This window comes from Salvelinus fontinalis, chromosome 2 (genome assembly GCF_029448725.1).
Source record: "Salvelinus fontinalis isolate EN_2023a chromosome 2, ASM2944872v1, whole genome shotgun sequence".
NCBI lineage: Eukaryota > Metazoa > Chordata > Actinopteri > Salmoniformes > Salmonidae > Salvelinus > Salvelinus fontinalis.
This window is the reverse complement of record NC_074666.1, coordinates 10934968-10953377: the sequence shown is the minus strand read 5'-3', so window position 1 is coordinate 10953377 and position 18410 is coordinate 10934968. Positions and strand designations below refer to the sequence as shown.

The window sequence follows — 18410 nt, the reverse complement described above, 5'->3', positions numbered from 1 at the left end:
CCTTATTGTATGTCTCTCTCTAATATCAATATGCCTTACATACTGTTGTTCAGGCTAGTTATCATTGTTTTGGTTTGCAATGGACCCCGTAGTTCCACTCTCCGTACCTCTGATACCTCCTTTGTCCCACCCCCCACACATGCGGTGACCTCACCCATTGAGACCAGCATGTCCAGAGATACAACCTCTCTTATCATCACCCAGTGCCTGGGCTTGCCTCCGCTGTACCCGTGCCCCACCATACCCTGGTCTGCACATTATGCCCAGAATCTATTCTACCACGCCCATAAATCTGCTCCTTTTATTCCTTGTCCCCAACGCTCTAGGCGACCAGTTTTGATAGCCTTTAGCCGCACCCTCATCCTACTACTCCTCTGTTCCTCGGGTGATGTGGAGGTAAACCCAGGCCCTGCATGTCCCCAGTCACCCTCATTTGTTGACTTCTGTGATCGAAAAAGCCTTGGCCTCATGCATGTCAACATCAGAAGCCTCCTCCCCAAGTTTGCCTTACTCACCGCTTTAGCACACTCTGCCAACCCTGATGTCCTTGCCGTGTCTGAATCCTGGCTTAGGAAGGCCACCAAAAACTCGGAGATTTCCATACCCAACTATAACACTTTCCGTCAAGATAGAACTGCCAAAGGGGGAGGAGTTGCAATCTACTGCAGAGATAGCCTGCAAAGTTCTGTCATACTTTCCAAGTCTATGCCCAAACAGTTCGAACTTCTAATTTTAAAAATGAATCTCTCCAGAAATAAGTCTCTCACTGTTGCCGCCTGCTACCGACCCCCCTCAGCTCCCAGCTGTGCCCTGGACACCATCTGTGAATTGATCGCTCCCCATCTAGCTTCAGAGTTTGTTCTGTTAGGTGACCTAAACTGGGATATGCTTAACACCCAGGCAGTCCTACAATCTAAGCTTGATGCCCTCAATCTCACACAAATCATCAAGGAACCCACCAGGTACAACCCTAAATCCGTAAACATGGGCACCCTAATAGACATTATCCTGACCAACTTGCCCTCCAAATACACCTCTGCTGTCTTCAATCAAGATCTCAGCGATCACTGCCTCATTGCCTGTATCCGCCACGGGTCCACGGTCAAACGACCACCCCTCATCACTGTCAAACGCTCCCTGAAACACTTCTGCGAGCAGGCCTTTCTAATCGACCTGGCCCGGGTACCCTGGAAGGATATTGACCTCATCCCGTCAGTTGAGGATGCCTGGTCATTCTTTAAAAGTTACTTCCTCACCACATTAGACAAGCATGCTCCGTTCAAAAAAGGCAGAACCAAGAACAGATATAGCCCTTGGTTCACTCCAGACCTGACTGCCCTCGACCAGCACAAAAACATCCTGTGGCGAACTGCAATAGCATCGAAGAGCCCCCGTGATATGCAACTGTTCAGGGAAGTCAGGAACCAATACACGCAGTCAGTCAGGAAAGCAAAGGCCAGCTTTTTCAAGCAGAAATTTGCATCCTGTAGCTCTAACTCCAAAAAGTTCTGGGATACTGTAAAGTCCATAGAAAACAAGAGCACCTCCTCCCAGCTGCCCACTGCACTGAGGCTAGATAACACGGTCACCACTGATAAGTCCGTGATAATCGAAAACTTCAACAAACATTTCTCAATGGCTGGCCATGCCTTCCACCTGGTGACGCCAACCTTGGCCAACAGCCCCGTCCCCCCCGCTGCTACTCGCCCAAGCCTCCCCAGCTTCTCCTTTACCCATATCCAGATAGCAGATGTTCTGAAAGAGCTGGAAAACCTGGACCCATACAAATCAGCTGGGCTTGACAATCTGGGCCCCCTATTTCTGAAACTGTCCGCTGCCATTGTCGCACCCCCTATTACCAGCCTGTTCAACCTCTCCTTCGTATCATCTGAGATCCCCAAGGATTGGAAAGCTGCCGCTGTCATCCCCCTCTTCAAAGGGGGAGACACCCTGGACCCAAACTGTTACAGACCTATATCCATCCTGCCCTGCCTAGCTAAGGTCTTCGAAAGCCAAGTCAACAAACAGATCACTGACCATCTCGAATCCCACCGTACCTTCTCCGCTGTGCAATCCGGTTTCCGAGCCGGTCAAAGGGTGCACCTCAGCCACGCTCAAGGTACTAAACGATATCATAACCGCCATCGATAAAAGACATTACTGTGCAGCCGTCTTCATCGACCTGGCCAAGGCTTTCGACTCTGTCAATCACCATATTCTTATCGGCAGACTCAATAGCCTCGGTTTTTCTAATGACTGCCTTGCCTGGTTCACCAACTACTTTGCAGACAGAGTTCAGTGTGTCAAATCGGAGGGCATGTTGTCCGGTCCTCTGGCAGTCTCTATGGGGGTACCACAGGGTTCAATTCTCGGGCCGACTCTTTTCTCTGTATACATCAATGATGTTGCTCTTGCTGCGGAGGATTCCCTGATCCACCTCTACGCAGACGACACCATTCTGTATACTTCCGGCCCTTCCCTGGACACTGTGCTATCTAACCTCCAAACGAGCTTCAATGCCATACAACACTCCTTCCGTGGCCTCCAACTGCTCTTAAACGCTAGTAAAACCAAATGCATGCTTTTCAACCGTTCGATGCCTGCACCCGCACGCCCGACTAGCATCACCACCCTGGACGGTTCCGACCTAGAATATGTGGACATCTATAAGTACCTAGGTGTCTGGCTAGACTGCAAACTCTCCTTCCAGACTCATATCAAACATCTCCAATCCAAAATCAAATCTAGAGTCGGCTTTCTATTCCGGAACAAAGCCTCCTTCACTCACGCCGCCAAACTTACCCTAGTAAAACTGACTATCCTACCGATCCTCGACTTCGGCGATGTCATCTACAAAATAGCCTCCAATACGCTACTCAGCAAACTGGATGCAGTTTATCACAGTGCCATCCGTTTTGTTACTAAAGCACCTTATACGACCCACCACTGCGACCTGTATGCCCTAGTCGGCTGGCCCTCGCTACATGTTCGTCGTCAGACCCACTGGCTCCAGGTCATCTACAAGGCTATGCTAGGCAAAGTGCCGCATTATCTCAGTTCACTGGTCACGATGGCTACACCCACCCGTAGCACGCGCTCCAGCAGGTGTATCTCACTGATCATCCCTAAAGCCAAAACCTCATTTGGACGCCTTTCCTTCCAGTTCTCTGCTGCCTGCGACTGGAACGAATTGCAAAAATCTCTGAAGTTGGAGACTTTTATCTCCCTCAACAACTTTAAAAATCTGCTATCCGAGCAGCTAACCGATCGCTGCAGCTGTACATAGTCCATCTGTAAACTACCCACCCAATTTACCTACCTCACCCCCATACTGCTTTTATTTATTTACTTTTCTGCACTTTTGCACACCAGTATCTCTTCTTGCACATGATCATCTGATGATTTATCACTCCAGTGTTAATCTGCTAAATTGTAATTATTCGATTTATTGCCTACCTCATGCCTTTTGCACACATTGTATATAGATTCTCTTTTTTTCTACCATGTTATTGACTTGTCTATTGTTTACTCCATGTGTAACTCTGTGTTGTTGTCTGTTCACACTGCTATGCTTTATCTTGGCCAGGTCGCAGTTGCAAATGAGAACTTGTTCTCAACTAGCCTACCTGGTTAAATAAAGGTGAAATAAAAAATAAAATAAACTAAAATATATATAAAAACTGTGCATCGTCTGTAAAGGCTAGACTCTCAGCCTAACAGTTGGTCAAGACTGCTGGGCTGACGGTCTCATTATTGCAATAATTAATCGATATTAAATAAAGATGATCGTTTGAAGAAATGACCAAGTCTCTCTCAGTACTGAATTTCCACCACACTGGCCATTTTAACAGACATAACAGGTCAAAAATCAAATCAAATGTTATTTGTCATATGTGCCGAATACAACAGGTGTAGGTAGACCTTAGTGAAATTTTTACTTACAAGCCCTTAACCAACAATGCAGTTTTAAGAAAAAAGCAAGAGATAAAAATACCAAATAATTAAAGAGCAGCAGTAAATAACAGGCTATATACAGGGGGAACCGGTACAGAGTCAATGTGCGGGGACACTGGACACCGGTATCAGGGCCTTCCTCTGATACCGCCTGGTATAGAGATCCTCCAGTCAGGATGCTCTCGATGGTTCAGCTGTAAAACCTTTTGAGGATTTGATGACCCATGCCAAATCTTTTCAGTCTCCTGAGGGGGAGTAGGTTTTGTCATGCCCACTTCAGGACTGTCTTGGTGTGCTTGGACCGTGTTAGTTTGTTGTTGATGTGGCCACCAAGGAACATGAAGCTCTCAACCTGCTCCACTACAGCCCTGTCGATGAGAATGGGGGCGAGCTCGGTCCTCCTTTTCCTGTAGTCCACAATCATCTCCTTTGTCTTGATCACGTTGAGGGAGAGGTTGTTATCCTGGCACCACACTGCCAGGTCTCTGACCTCCTCCCTATAGCCTGTCCCATCGTTGTCAGTGTTCAGGCCTACCACTGTTGTGTCATCAGCTAACTTAATGATGGTGTTGGAATTATGTTACAGTACAGGGGGTAGATGGATGGTGGATGGGCTCCAAATGGCACCCTATTCAGCCCATAGGGCTCTGGTCAAAAGTAGTGCACTATATAGGGAACAGGATGCATGGCCCCTGGTCAAAAGATGGGTGCCATCTGGGATGCAGCGGTAGTGTCGTAGTACTGCTGCTAGCATGCCCAGAGTGGGAGAGAAGCTCTGGTCTTAGATAGAGGACAACTGCAGGATAGAGTTGCCCCAAGTAATTCATGATAATAAGTTAATGGATTTTATAGTGCTTTCCAGATGTGTAAAGCTCATTAGATTATATGAGTGTATTGAAAGTGGACGCCTGGTCCAATAGTTAGTGGATAAAGGTTAGATCTGAACCAAGGCACTATGCAAATTCTCTCATCTTTCCATGATAAGCAAATTAGTCAAATTCAATTATTTGAGAGTACAGGTCATTTATAGACTGGATAATCTGCATAGTACCATTACACTTTGTTCAGAATGTATTACAAGTCACTAATCATAAGATTAGTCTCTGCTGAACTCCACAAATGTATGTAGGTCTCTCTTGCAAAATATATTTCATCTCAAATCAGACAAAATCGCCAAAAAGTCAAGCTTTTTAACTTTGCTTAAATAAAACATTGAGTTTTTAATGTACCCACAACATACCATCCTTTGTCATCATCCTCCGCCAGCTCCTCAGGGTCCTGTCTCAGGGTCCTGTCTCAGGGTCCTGTCTCAGGGTCCTGTCTCAGGGTCCTGTCTCAGGGTCCTGTCTCAGGGTCCTGTCTCAGGGTCCTGTCTCAGGGATGGCTGAAGACAGCTTGGACTTGAAACGGTCCAGCAGCGCCATCGTCTACGGGACAAGCAGGTTAAAGGTCATTGGGTCACTAACACAAATCTTTCACCTCAATCCCCGGTTGTATCAAGAAGAGAGACATTGCTGGTAATCTATATGTATTTGACTGAATGATGCCATCATTAACGTCATCAACACCGTGATATACAGTAAGCTCCTACTGACCTCATTGAATGATGCAGTGTAGAGAGTCAATGACACCCGATATGAACGGCTCAGTTTTGAGTAATGACACCCGATATGAACGGCTCAGTTTTGAGTAATGACACCCGATATGAACGGCTCAGTTTTGAGTAATGACACCCGATATGAACGGCTCAGTTTTGAGTAATGACACCCGATATGAACGGCTCAGTTTTGAGTAATGACACCCGATATGAACGGCCCAGTTTTGAGTAATGACACCCGATATGAACGGCTCAGTTTTGAGTAATGACACCCGATATGAACGGCTCAGTTTTGAGTAATGACACCCGATATGAACGGCCCAGTTTTGAGTAATGACACCCGATATGAACGGCTCAGTTTTGAGTAATGACACCCGATATGAACGGCTCAGTTTTGAGTAATGACACCCGATATGAACGGCTCAGTTTTGAGTAATGACACCCGATATGAACGACTCAGTTTTGAGTAATGACACGCGATATGAACGGCCCAGTTTTGAGTAATGACACGCGATATGAACGGCCCAGTTTTGAATAATGACACCCGATATGAACGGCTCAGTTTTGAGTAATGACACCCGATATGAACGGCTCAGTTTTGAGTAATGACACCCGATATGAACGGCTCAGTTTTGAGTAATGACACCCGATATGAACGGCTCAGTTTTGAGTAATGACACCCGATATGAACGGCTCAGTTTTGAATAATGACACCCGAAATGAACGGCTCAGTTTTGAGTAATGACACCCGATATGAACGGCTCAGTTTTGAATAATGACACCCGATATGAACGGCTCAGTTTTGAGTAATGACACCCGATATGAACGGCTCAGTTTTGAATAATGACACCCGATATGAACGGCTCAGTTTTGAATAATGACACCCGATATGAACGGCTCAGTTTTGAATAATGACACCCGATATGAACGGCTCAGTTTTGAGTAATGACACCCGATATGAACGGCTCAGTTTTGAATAATGACACCCGATATGAACGGCTCAGTTTTGAGTAATGACACCCGATATGAACGGCCCAGTTTTGAATAATGACACCCGATATGAACGGCTCAGTTTTGAGTAATGACACGCGATATGAACGGCCCAGTTTTGAATAATGACACCCGATATGAACGGCTCAGTTTTGAGTAATGACACCCGATATGAACGGCTCAGTTTTGAGTAATGACACCCGGTATGAACGGCTCAGTTTTGAGTAATGACACCCGATATGAACGGCTCAGTTTTGAGTAATGACACCCGATATGAACGACTCAGTTTTGAGTAATGACACCCGATATGAACGGCTCAGTTTTGAGTAATGACACGCGATATGAACGGCCCAGTTTTGAATAATGACACCCGATATGAACGGCTCAGTTTTGAGTAATGACACCCGATATGAACGGCTCAGTTTTGAGTAATGACACCCGATATGAACGGCTCAGTTTTGAGTAATGACACCCGATATGAACGGCTCAGTTTTGAGTAATGACACCCGATATGAACGGCTCAGTTTTGAATAATGACACCCGATATGAACGGCTCAGTTTTGAGTAATGACACCCGATATGAACGGCTCAGTTTTGAATAATGACACCCGATATAAACGGCTCAGTTTTGAGTAATGACACCCGATATGAACGGCTCAGTTTTGAATAATGACACCCGATATGAACGGCTCAGTTTTGAATAATGACACCCGATATGAACGGCTCAGTTTTGAATAATGACACCCGATATGAACGGCTCAGTTTTGAGTAATGACACCCGATATGAACGGCTCAGTTTTGAATAATGACACCCGATATGAACGGCTCAGTTTTGAGTAATGACACCCGATATGAACGGCCCAGTTTTGAATAATGACACCCGATATGAACGGCTCAGTTTTGAGTAATGACACGCGATATGAACGGCCCAGTTTTGAATAATGACACCCGATATGAACGGCTCAGTTTTGAGTAATGACACCCGATATGAACGGCTCAGTTTTGAGTAATGACACCCGATATGAACGGCCCAGTTTTGAATAATGACACCCGATATGAACGGCTCAGTTTTCAGTAATGACACCCGATATGAACGGCCCAGTTTTCAGTAATGACACCCGATATGAACGGCTCAGTTTTGAGTAATGACACCGGTCTGTTACCTGTGTCTTTCTGCTGGATCCCTTCTTCAGTTTGTTTCTTCATGTCTTCATATTTCTTCTTGCCATCCAGATATTCCGCCACCGCCTCGCTACCCGGCTTATTTCCCTCTATAGGGACACAGTAGTTAGCAGTCTGTTCATAGTTAACTAACAGACCGTTTGTTAACTAGGAGATCCTCAGCCATGGCCTCGCTCACCGGCTTATTTTCCTCTACAGGAAGTTAAAAACATAGTAATTAATAGTTGGATATACTCTGACATAGCCCTGCTGTCTGTCTGGCTTCTTGTCTCCTACAGGAACTTACTACGTTTAGTTATTAAACAGTTAATTAATGCGCATCCTAGTTAATTGGGAAAATATTTAATCGGGACAGAATGCAGAGGAAATAACATCCAACATGCAAATAATCATCTGAAGCGCTGCCTCATTAGTAAGACAGAGGGTGTGTCTGAAAATGCACCACACTTATTCCCTATATAATGCACTACTTTTCACCACAGCCCTATGGGCCCTGATCAAAAGTAGTGCACTACATAGGGAACAGGTCGCCATTTCAAACGCAGCGAGAGACCCGTTGAGTCACAGTGACAAACACAAGGTGAACGGCTGTGATCTGAGCGAATGCTCCACTACAGTGCCTGCTGCATGGCCAACAGATCCAGCAGGATGAATGATGGGCTCACAGTTTAACAAGGAAACCCCTCTCTTCCTGCTCTGCGCCAGAGCCAGCCACATCCAACGTATTGGAAATGTTCCCAATGAAAAAGAAAGGAGGAAAAAGGGACTGAATGCTTCAACTTCAGCCTTGAGACTGGATGAGACTGCAAAGGGAAAGTATACCTCTGGGCAAGGAGGGTTTCAATGAGAAAAACAAGTGTCTCAAATAAGTGGATATAACCTTGTATTATTCAAGCATAACGATACTTACAAAGCACAGTAGCAGGTCTACTTACTACTTCAATTCAGTATCTGTACACTGAAATGAACCTTGGTACTTTGCCAAGAGAGGATCCAGAATACAACACATCCAAACTCTGTAGAATGTAGTGCCCTTAAAGAGATAAACATGGAAGCATCCATAAACAGTGTCAGTTGAGATTTGGATGAAGTCTAAATGAAGGACAGAGCGTACTGCCTCCAGTAACGCAGGTTTTGGCCCTGCTCTTTCAAAGGAACCAGCTGATGACAGGTGAGGGATAAGCCTGTTGGCTGGCCAAGTGGCCATGGGAAGACAGGAGAGAGTACTCACACAGAATATATGAGAGAGGAGAGAGAGAAACCTTGAGTACAATGCTTACTGTTCATTTCTAATATTTTTTTGTTGATGCTGTTAAATTCGTTTATTCTCAGTTGTTTAGTTCACTTCACTTGCTTTGCCAATGTAAACATATGTTTCCCATGACAATAAAGCTTATTTGAATTTAAATGAGAGAGAGTGTGTGTGTGTGTGTGTGTGTGTGTGTGTGTGTGTGTGTGTGTGTGTGTGTGTGTGTGTGTGTGTGTGTGTGTGTGTGTGTGTGTGTGTGTGTGTGTGTGTGTGTGTGTGTGTGTGTGTGTGTGTGTGTGTGTGTGTGTGTGTGAAAGAGAATGAGCGAGAGAAAGAAAGACTTGAGGAACGTTTCCCACACCCGAGACGCAACTAACAATCACACTTAGCGAAACACAGAACATGTTAACGATAAACAGTAAAAATCCCAACATGCGAGGGGAGAGAGCAGATCAAGCTGTAAGACTGGTTGATATGATATGAGAGTGAGACAATCTGGGTCAGGACAACCATCATACCCATTCCTCTCTCATCTCTGGCTGACTGACAGGGCCAAGGCTACAGGGGCTATAGGGCCTGAAACCCTTGTACAGGTGCAGGTGCTGAAAGAAACGTGGAACAGAGAGGCCGCGACACACTAACCCTCCACTCTCTTGTTCATAATGCTAATCTGTATGTAATTGATCACCTGGCCTAAAGGTACGGTAACAGAGAGTGCTGAGAGCTAAGCAGAAACAGAGGGAAGGGGGCCATATGTGAGATAATTGGTGAAACCTGACATAAATTGACTGGAACCAGGTAAGACCTGAGAACAAATTGTCATCTGTGAGGGGTGAATGAAGTGGGGGGTATAGATCACAGCCCAGTGTTGCAACACTGTTTCTATACTAGGTCAAATTCCACATGCAGAGCCTTGGGTGTAAAGGATCATCTTGAAAAGGATTCTATAAACTACAGTGGGCCATCTGCAGGTGAAACAATAACAAAGCATTCTCCCTGCTCGTTTTGGTAAAAAGCTGAGGACTGGGGATGGAGAAAAGTAACCACTCTCAAATTCATAGACAACGTTATGGATGCACGGACTGACCATCCTTGATATCAACATTATAGTTTTAACTACACTCACTGCATTTCAAAGATACATACTTCGAAATCAAATGGGTACATTTCATAATGTGTAAGTCCAAAAATGGATGTAGCAACAGCAGATTGGACAGAGAGAAAGAAACCAACTTCTTGTTCTTTCAAATGGTTCATGTTGCTTTGACATACAGTACATGTCAAACGTCTGGACACAAGGGGTTTTATTTCTTTTTTACATTGTAAAAAATAGACATCAAAACTATGAAATAACACACATGGAATCATGTACTAACCAATAAAAATAGTTAAACAAATCAAAATAGATTTTATATTTGAGATTCTTCAAAGTAGCCACCCTTTGCCAAGAGTGTGCAAAGCTGTCACCAAGGCATTCTCTCAGCCAGCTTCATAAGATAGTCACCTGGAATTCATTTAAATTAACAGGTGTGCCTTGATAACAGTTAATTTGTGGAATTTCTTTCCTTCTTAATGCGTTTGAGCCGATCAGTTGGGACAAGGTAGGGGTGGTATACAGAAGATTGCCCTATTTGGTAAAAGACCAAGTCCATATTATGGCAAGACCAGCTCAAATAAGCAAAGCGAAACGATAGTCCATCATTACTTTAAGACATGAAGGTGAGTCAAGGCAGAACATTTGTGCAGTTGCAAAAACCATCAAGCCCTATGATGAAACTGGCTCTCATGTGGACCGCCAAAGGAAAGGAAGACACAGAGTTACCTCTGCTGCAGAGGATAAGTTCATTAGAGTTAACTGCACCTCAGAAATTGCAGCCCAAATAAATTCTTCACAGAGTTCAAGTAACAGAAACATCTCAACATCAACTGTTCAGAGGAGACTGCGTGAATCAGGCCTTCATGGCCGAATTGCTAGGGAAAAAAACACTACTAAAAGGACACCAATAAGAAGAAGAGACTTGCTTGGGCCAAGAAACACGAACAAAGGACATTAGACCGGTGGAAATCTGTCCTTTAGACTGATGAGTCCAAATTTGCAATTTTTGGTTCCAACCGCCATGTTTTTGTGAAACGCAGAGTAGGTGAACGGATGATCTCCGCATGTGTGGTTCCCACCGTGAAGCATGGAGGAGAAGGTGTGATGGTGCTTTGCTGGTGACACTATCAGTGATTTATTTAGAATTCAAGGCACACTTACCCAGCATGACTACCACAGCATTCTGCAGCGATACGCCATCCCATCTGGTTTGCGCTTAGTGTGACTATCATTTGTTTTTCAACAGGACAATGAGCCAAAACACCTCCAGGCTGTGTAAGGGCCATTTGACCAAGAAGGAGTGATGGAGTGCCTCATCAGATGATCTGGCCTCCACAATCCCCCGACCTCAACCCAATTGAGATGGTTTGGGATGAGTTGGACCGCAGAGTGAAGGAAAAGCAGCCAACAAGTGCTCAGCATATGTGGGAACTCCTTCAGGTCTGTTGGAAAAGCATTCCAGGTGAAACTGGTTGAGAGAATGCCAAGAGTGTGCAAAGCTGTCATCAAGGTAAAGGGTGGCTACTTTGAAGAAACTCATATATATTGTGTTTTGTGTAACACTTTTTTGGTTACTACAGAATTCCATTTGTGTTATTTCATGGTTTTGATGTCTTCACTATTATTCTATAATGTAGAAAATAGTAAAAATAAAGGAAATCCTTGAATGAGTAGATGTGTCCAAACTTTTGACTGGTACTGTATTTGTGGAAATGAACCATTTCTGACATGAAATAATTTAAAAGTTTTGCTGACTTATGTTTGGTGGTGGCATGTAGCCTAGTGGTTAGAGCGTTGGACTAGTAACCAAAAGGTTGTTGGATCAAATGCCCGAGCTGACAAGGTACAAATCTGTCTTTCTGCCCCTGATCAAGGCAGTTAACCCAATGTTCCCTGGTAGGATGTCATTGTAAATAGGAATTTGTTCTTAACTGACTTGCCTAGTTAAAAAAATAAAATGTACTGACTGGAGAGGAGACGCACAAGCACGGCTGGCCTTCCCTTGATCAGCATGAATGAGGCAAACTGGTGTGGAGTAAGGCAGTGACTGAATGGAGTCAGTACATAAAATACTGGAGATTTTTCACCATTTTGTGATCTAGTTCTTCTGTGTGAATGGGACTCTACTTTGATAATGAATTCATGAACTAATGAGAGGGAAAGATGGGAAGGGATGAGAGAGATGCTGAGATGAGAGAAAGAGAGAGCGCACAGAAAAACAGAGATGAGAGTGAGAGAGGGTGTGGTGGGTGGGGGGGGGTGGACCTGCATGTATGTTGACGTTTAGTGTCTCGAGGCGTTAATGTGCTTGTTTTAATCTCTGTGATCAGACGCCCAGGCAGTGATGTCTCAGCGGGGGCAGACAGTGAGAAAAGAGCCAAGTGGTTCCAGTGGCACACTAATTTCCATAACAGCCCTCTGATGTCACAGACTCAGTCACCTGGCTACTGGAGTCATGGTTATTCTGACTAGCAGGTAACGGCCCCAGACACCGACAGGACACACTGATGGGGGACAAAATAAACGTAACGTGTCGAGGACAGACCTCCTGTGTCTGGTCCTGTCATTTATTAAGAGCTACTGTAGTACTGTATAAGTCCTTCTGGCTGGAACACTGGGCCGCTGTCAGAGAGGATGGTATGTTAGGCATGTGATCATCATTCCAGGATGTGAGAAATGGTATTTAGCACCCATGATCACAGGTTGAGGCCTATTCTTCAGAGAGATTTTAAAAACTAGCTCTTCTTTAGATCATAATGCTGTAACTGTACTTTACCTTCCACTACTTGGTGTATATAGCCAAGCATAGGCCTGAATTATATGGCCAGCAAAACATACAGGCCTGCTTTACCAGGGAGTAATCAGTCTGACCAAACCGATCCATAAACAACATGTTGCTTGTTCATTCTCCAAACAATTTGAAGTGCTGTGAAGCCGGGCTGTACGGTACACAGTGTCCTCACACAACTTCTGACATCTAGGCTAAACTCGAAATTCATCCAGACAGTCTCAACTCATTTTAAAGCAGTTGCAGCATGGGTGTGTCTGAAATGGCACGCTATTCCCTATATAGTGAACTCATTTTGAGCAGAGCTCTATGGGCCCTGGTCCAAGGTAGTGCACCACAGGGAACAGGGTGCCATTTCAGACACAGGCCATGAGTTTGTTTTCTCAAAACGCCTAATTTGACTGAGTTCATACAACAGTCTTTTCTAAACATACGGGCAGCCTCTATGTTCATCTCTACTTAAATACACAAAAGTTCCCAACATTTAGATGTACAATTTTGTCATTTATTTGTGGGGGGAAATGTAAACACTTCCTGTATTGAAACGGCACAAACTGACATTTGTAAACTCTTTTGCGTGGTGTTTTGGTCTTTAGCAATTTTTTACGTTGAATTTGAACGTTGAACTTGTAAACTGTTTCAGCAACAAAGTTCTGCTATTAAAAATAAATGTAAGCAAACAATAAATCTGCAGTACTTAGTTGGATATAACACTAAAAAGAGTATTATTAAAAGAAAAAACATACAATAGTCTATACTTTCTGGACAGTGAAGTCAAATACCAACTTTGACAACATCCTTCATTCATCAAAATGATCGTCGAGACGATTGTAAACTTCCTCTACTACCCAAGTATAGTATCATTACTATCTAATTTACTTGTAGTGCATTTAAGGTTTAAAAAGGCCTCTGAGGTTTGTAATTTCCACTTTGAAATTTCAGACTTTATTTTACCTTATGAAAAATGTATCAAAAAATGTACCCTACAAAAATGTCCATTCATTATAATCCACATAATAATAAAAATGTCCTGTTGCTGCATGATTATTTTCCTGCTGTAGCAAACTGTATCGAATCAAGATCCTACCTCTGTAGCAACGACTCTGCTGCAACATGACAATTAAGCTTCTGGTTTGCAGATAAGATATGGGGCCTGATTCAATCCCTCCAGATATTGGGTTCCCAGGGTTAGTACACTGCGACAATGCACATTTGTATTAATGACAGCAAATGAAACAATGTTTACTATGTAAACCAAAAAAGAAACCCAACTGTATGATTCTCTCCAGAAGTGATATTAATTATATAGTGGTCCAAAGTTACGAGGAGAATCAACTGACACAACGGTAATAACTTTGGTGCCTGTCTCGTGTCTTAATTACTGGAGGCCAACAAGACTCTGCTGCTGTGACTAAAACTCCTACAGTAGAACTACCATTATTCTAACGGTTCTAATATAGTCTGTTTAGAGTGAACAGGCAGTTTCTCAGAGAAGTTGTCAGTTCACTTCAGGAGGAACTTCACTGAGTAACAAAAAGCTAAAGTCCAAGAGGGTATTTGGGGTTGGATGGCTATCATTTAGGTTGAGGAAACCATGCAATTATTCTTATTTCTCAAGGCATTTAGCCCACGAATGCTCCAAATTCTGACCAATCATGGGATTCCCTTAGCAGAGACTTGTGAAGTGTTGGGCTGGGGCCACTCTACAGGCCTCCTCCCCCGAGTCAACATGGATGTCTGCTCTGCTGTTCGAGGTGCAAATCTTTCCCTTTGATTTATGAAAGCAAGAAGTGATCTCCTTCCATCTTTCCCATTCACCCCTAGCGCTCTGCCCCCTCGCAGCAGCCCGGGACTTGCAGGATGCTGAATGATGACTCCCTCGGGGCGCTACACGAGGAACTCACTTCACCCTCTCCAGCTGTTGTCACTAACTACTATATTTGAGTTTGATGGCCATTCTAACTACATTCCTCCCCTAGCTGTCTCCTGGGCCTTGGAGAGCTACAAATCCCAGGCCTGATGTAGGTTGTTGTGGACGACAGACACCTCTTCGTTAGGGAAGCAGGCTCCTCTCTTGCCCCAATCAACGCCTTTTCAAGACGAGGCAGAAACCTGTGAACTGACAGAAACCTAAGTTAAATCTAAGTCAATTGAATTTTTTTTAAAATTAATTTCTTCCACATCCACAATTTGACTGACAAGGCGCCATTGAAATAAAACACGCTGTGCACACATTCATAACCTGTATAAATAACTCAAAGTGGTCAAAAGAATGTTGCCACACCATTGAGGGTGGGTATAAAACAGACAGTGACGCTCTTATTTTTGGCTCTCAGAACCAACACTTATTCCAAGAAAGAAAAAAAATCTGACTAAAGGAACATGCTATAATTCATCTTGAAAATTGAAGAGATAATAAAAAATAAATTATAACTCAAAAAGGTTCCTAATGTCTCTTTTAGCACTCTGCTGGGTGAATTCTGAGGAGACAGTTGGCTTTTTCATTTCAATATGACTCCGCATGCCAAGAGCGGGTAGTGGGCTGCTGCTGTTGCTAGTGCATGAAGGAAGAATGCGTTTGCTTTTGGGACTGAGCACAAAGAATGCTGTTACAAAACAAAATGAGATCAGTTTGTGTCTGGGATCAGATCCGTTTGTGTCTGGGAACAGATCCGTTTGTGTCTGGGAACAGATCCGTTTGTGTCTGGGATCAGATCCGTTTGTGTCTGGGAACAGATCCGTTTGTGTCTGGGAACAGATCCGTTTGTGTCTGGGAACAGATCCGTTTGTGTCTGGGAACAGATCCGTTTGTGTCTGGGAACAGATCCGTTTGTGTCTGGGAACAGATCCGTTTGTGTCTGGGAACAGATCCGGTTGTGTCTGGGAACAGATCCGGTTGTGTCTGGGAACAGATCCGGTTGTGTCTGGGAACAGATCCGGTTTTGTCTGGGAACAGATCCGGTTGTGTCTGGGAACAGATCCGGTTGTGTCTGGGAACAGATCCGGTTGTGTCTGGGAACAAATCGGTTTGTGTCTGGGAACAGATCCGTGTGTGTCTGGGAACAGATCCGTTTGTGTCTGGGAACAAATCCGTTTGTGTCTGGGAACAGATCCGTTTGTGTCTGGGAACAAATCTGTTTGTGTCTGGGAACAAATCTGTTTGTGTCTGGGAACAGATCCGTGTGTGTCTGGGAACAGATCCGTTTGTGTCTGGGAACAGATCCGTTTGTGTCTGGGAACAGATCCGTTTGTGTCTGGGAACAAATCCGTTTGTGTCTGGGAACAAATCCGTTTGTGTCTGGGAACAAATCCGTTTGTGTCTGGGAACAGATCCGTTTGTGTCTGGGAACAGATCCGTTTGTGTCTGGGAACAAATCCGTTTGTGTCTGGGAACAGATCCGTTTGTGTCTGGGAACAGATCCGTTTGTGTCTGGGAACAGATCCGTTTGTGTCTGGGAACAAATCCGTTTGTGTCTGGGAACAAATCCGTTTGTGTCTGGGAACAGATCCGTTTGTGTCTGGGAACAAATCCGTTTGTGTCTGGGAACAGATCCGTTTATGTCTGGGAACAGATCCGTTTGTGTCTGGGAACAGATCCGTTTGTGTCTGGGAACAGATCCGTTTGTGTCTGGGAACAGATCCGTTTGTGTCTGGGAACAGATCCGTTTGTGTCTGGGATCAGATCCATTTGTGTCTGGGAACAGATCCGTTGCTAGTGAAAATAGCCTCTACTAACACCTAGGAGAATAACATGCATTGAATGACAGTTTTCTCTCACTTAAAATTTCTCACACATTGCATTAATATCTAATTTAATATACAATATTTTCCATTCTAAATTACATTAGTGATTTGAGGTGATAAGTTAAAACGGGAATCTTACAGCTAGAAATAGGCAAGACATTTCAGTTCAGAGAAACGGACGTTTTTAACATATTCTTACAATTACAAACTCTGTGTTTAAACTTCAGGGCCGGTATCCACAAAGTGTCTCAGAGTAGGACTGCTGATCTAGGATTCATTTAATCTAATCAAATATGATCTGAACGGACAAACTGATCCTAAACCAGCACTCCTACTGAACAACCCTTTATGGATACAGGCCCAGGCTTTCGTCTGCCACTAGCTTAACTGACCCAGATAGATGGAGCTCCCCTTCTTTGTTTTTCCTGGTATTTTGTTGGAGATTGCAGAGTACATGGTGAACATGCCTCCTCCAAACAGTCCATGACCCATCTTGGCCAAGTAGCCAAGGTGGGGTGTACATCCCAAATGGCACCCAATTCCCTACATAGGTTCACTACTTTTGACCAGTGCCCTAGTGCGCTATATAGGGAATAGGGTGCCATTTGGGACACAGCCGGCGAGGACTCCATCCAAGCACAACGTGCGCAAGCAGGACCGGAATTCCATTCTCTGAGATTTCATTCTCTTCAAAAACAAGACAAAGAGAAATCTAGAACACTTCCATCTTCTTGTGTGTGTGTTCATCAATAGTGTGTTTGGCAAGCTGAAAAAATTATCTGGATGTTTTGTTGTTCTTGAGCAAACTGTTCGGTCACAATTGAAATTTATCAAAAGCCGCTCTGAAAACATTTGAGGGAAACGGCTTTGCAAACACACCAGTCTCCTGCCAACAGTCAGAAATTCAAAACGTCTTTGGGTCCAATGGTCCTCTCCAAATATCCTCTCTCTTTTGAAAGTATAAAAGAAGAATAGCCCTTTCTTTGACAAGAATGTGAGGAATGTTGACAGGGTATTCAAGTGCATGGCAATGTAGGTATGTTTAGGAAGAGATGTCTCTGTCTTAATAGCAGACCAGTGAGGTCATGATGATACAGAACATCATGTCAGCAAGTTCACTCACCAGATTATATCTGGACTTTCTCTAGGGAATACAGACAAACCCACCACAGCACAGCTGCATCTGGGCTTCTTCAGCATCTGGGCTTCTTCAGTTGACCGCTGCCCAGAGGTTAGGCTGAGGGGTCAGATCTTTGGCTCCCTCTGGGAATTCAATGTGAACACTGTGACAGACAACAGTCTCCCCATTCAAAGCGGTTTAAAAAGGTTTTCCTGAGCCCACACTAATCCTTAGAGAAAGTTGGGCAGAAACCTTCTTTACCATGCAGAGAGGGCATGTTTTATTAATAAACCAAGACTCACTGACCATGTTTAGGTCCCACTGATTTAGGTTTTTTAGTTACGGCAAAATCCAATTCTAAAAAGGCATTCACACATCTGAGCTATCTTTGTTGCAGGTGCAAGGTAACAGTTGAATAACCTGAGAAAAAGAAGAAACCCGCTCTTTATTAAGCTTTACGTATTGGCCTCAAGGTCTTCTTCAGAGCAAAGTGGAGTGGAGACAAAGTCTGAGTCCAAATGGCAACCTATTTATTCCCTATACACTGCTCTAGTTTGATCAGGTCAAATAGGGCTCTGGTCAAAAGTAGTCAGAGCACTTCATTGGAAATACGGTGCCATTTCAGTCGTTGAAAATGTGTAGGAGTTGCTGCTCCACTGCTTTAAACCCAAAGTCACATCCATGCGGAAT

At 44.1% G+C, this 18410-nt stretch overlaps 1 protein-coding gene across 1 annotated transcript in view; it reads right to left on the bottom strand.

Annotated features, from left to right (window-relative positions):
- Positions 1-18410, bottom strand: part of LOC129833583 (uncharacterized) — a 56765-nt gene that overhangs the window by 11370 nt on the left and 26985 nt on the right. Inside the window, exons 4-5 of the mRNA XM_055898282.1 lie at positions 7705-16584; positions 5195-5381 (exon numbers count right to left, since the gene is read on the bottom strand). Coding sequence (XP_055754257.1) covers positions 15484-16584 — 1101 coding nt within the window. The 3' untranslated portion in view covers positions 5195-5381; positions 7705-15483. The remainder of the gene's footprint in view (positions 1-5194; positions 5382-7704; positions 16585-18410) is intronic.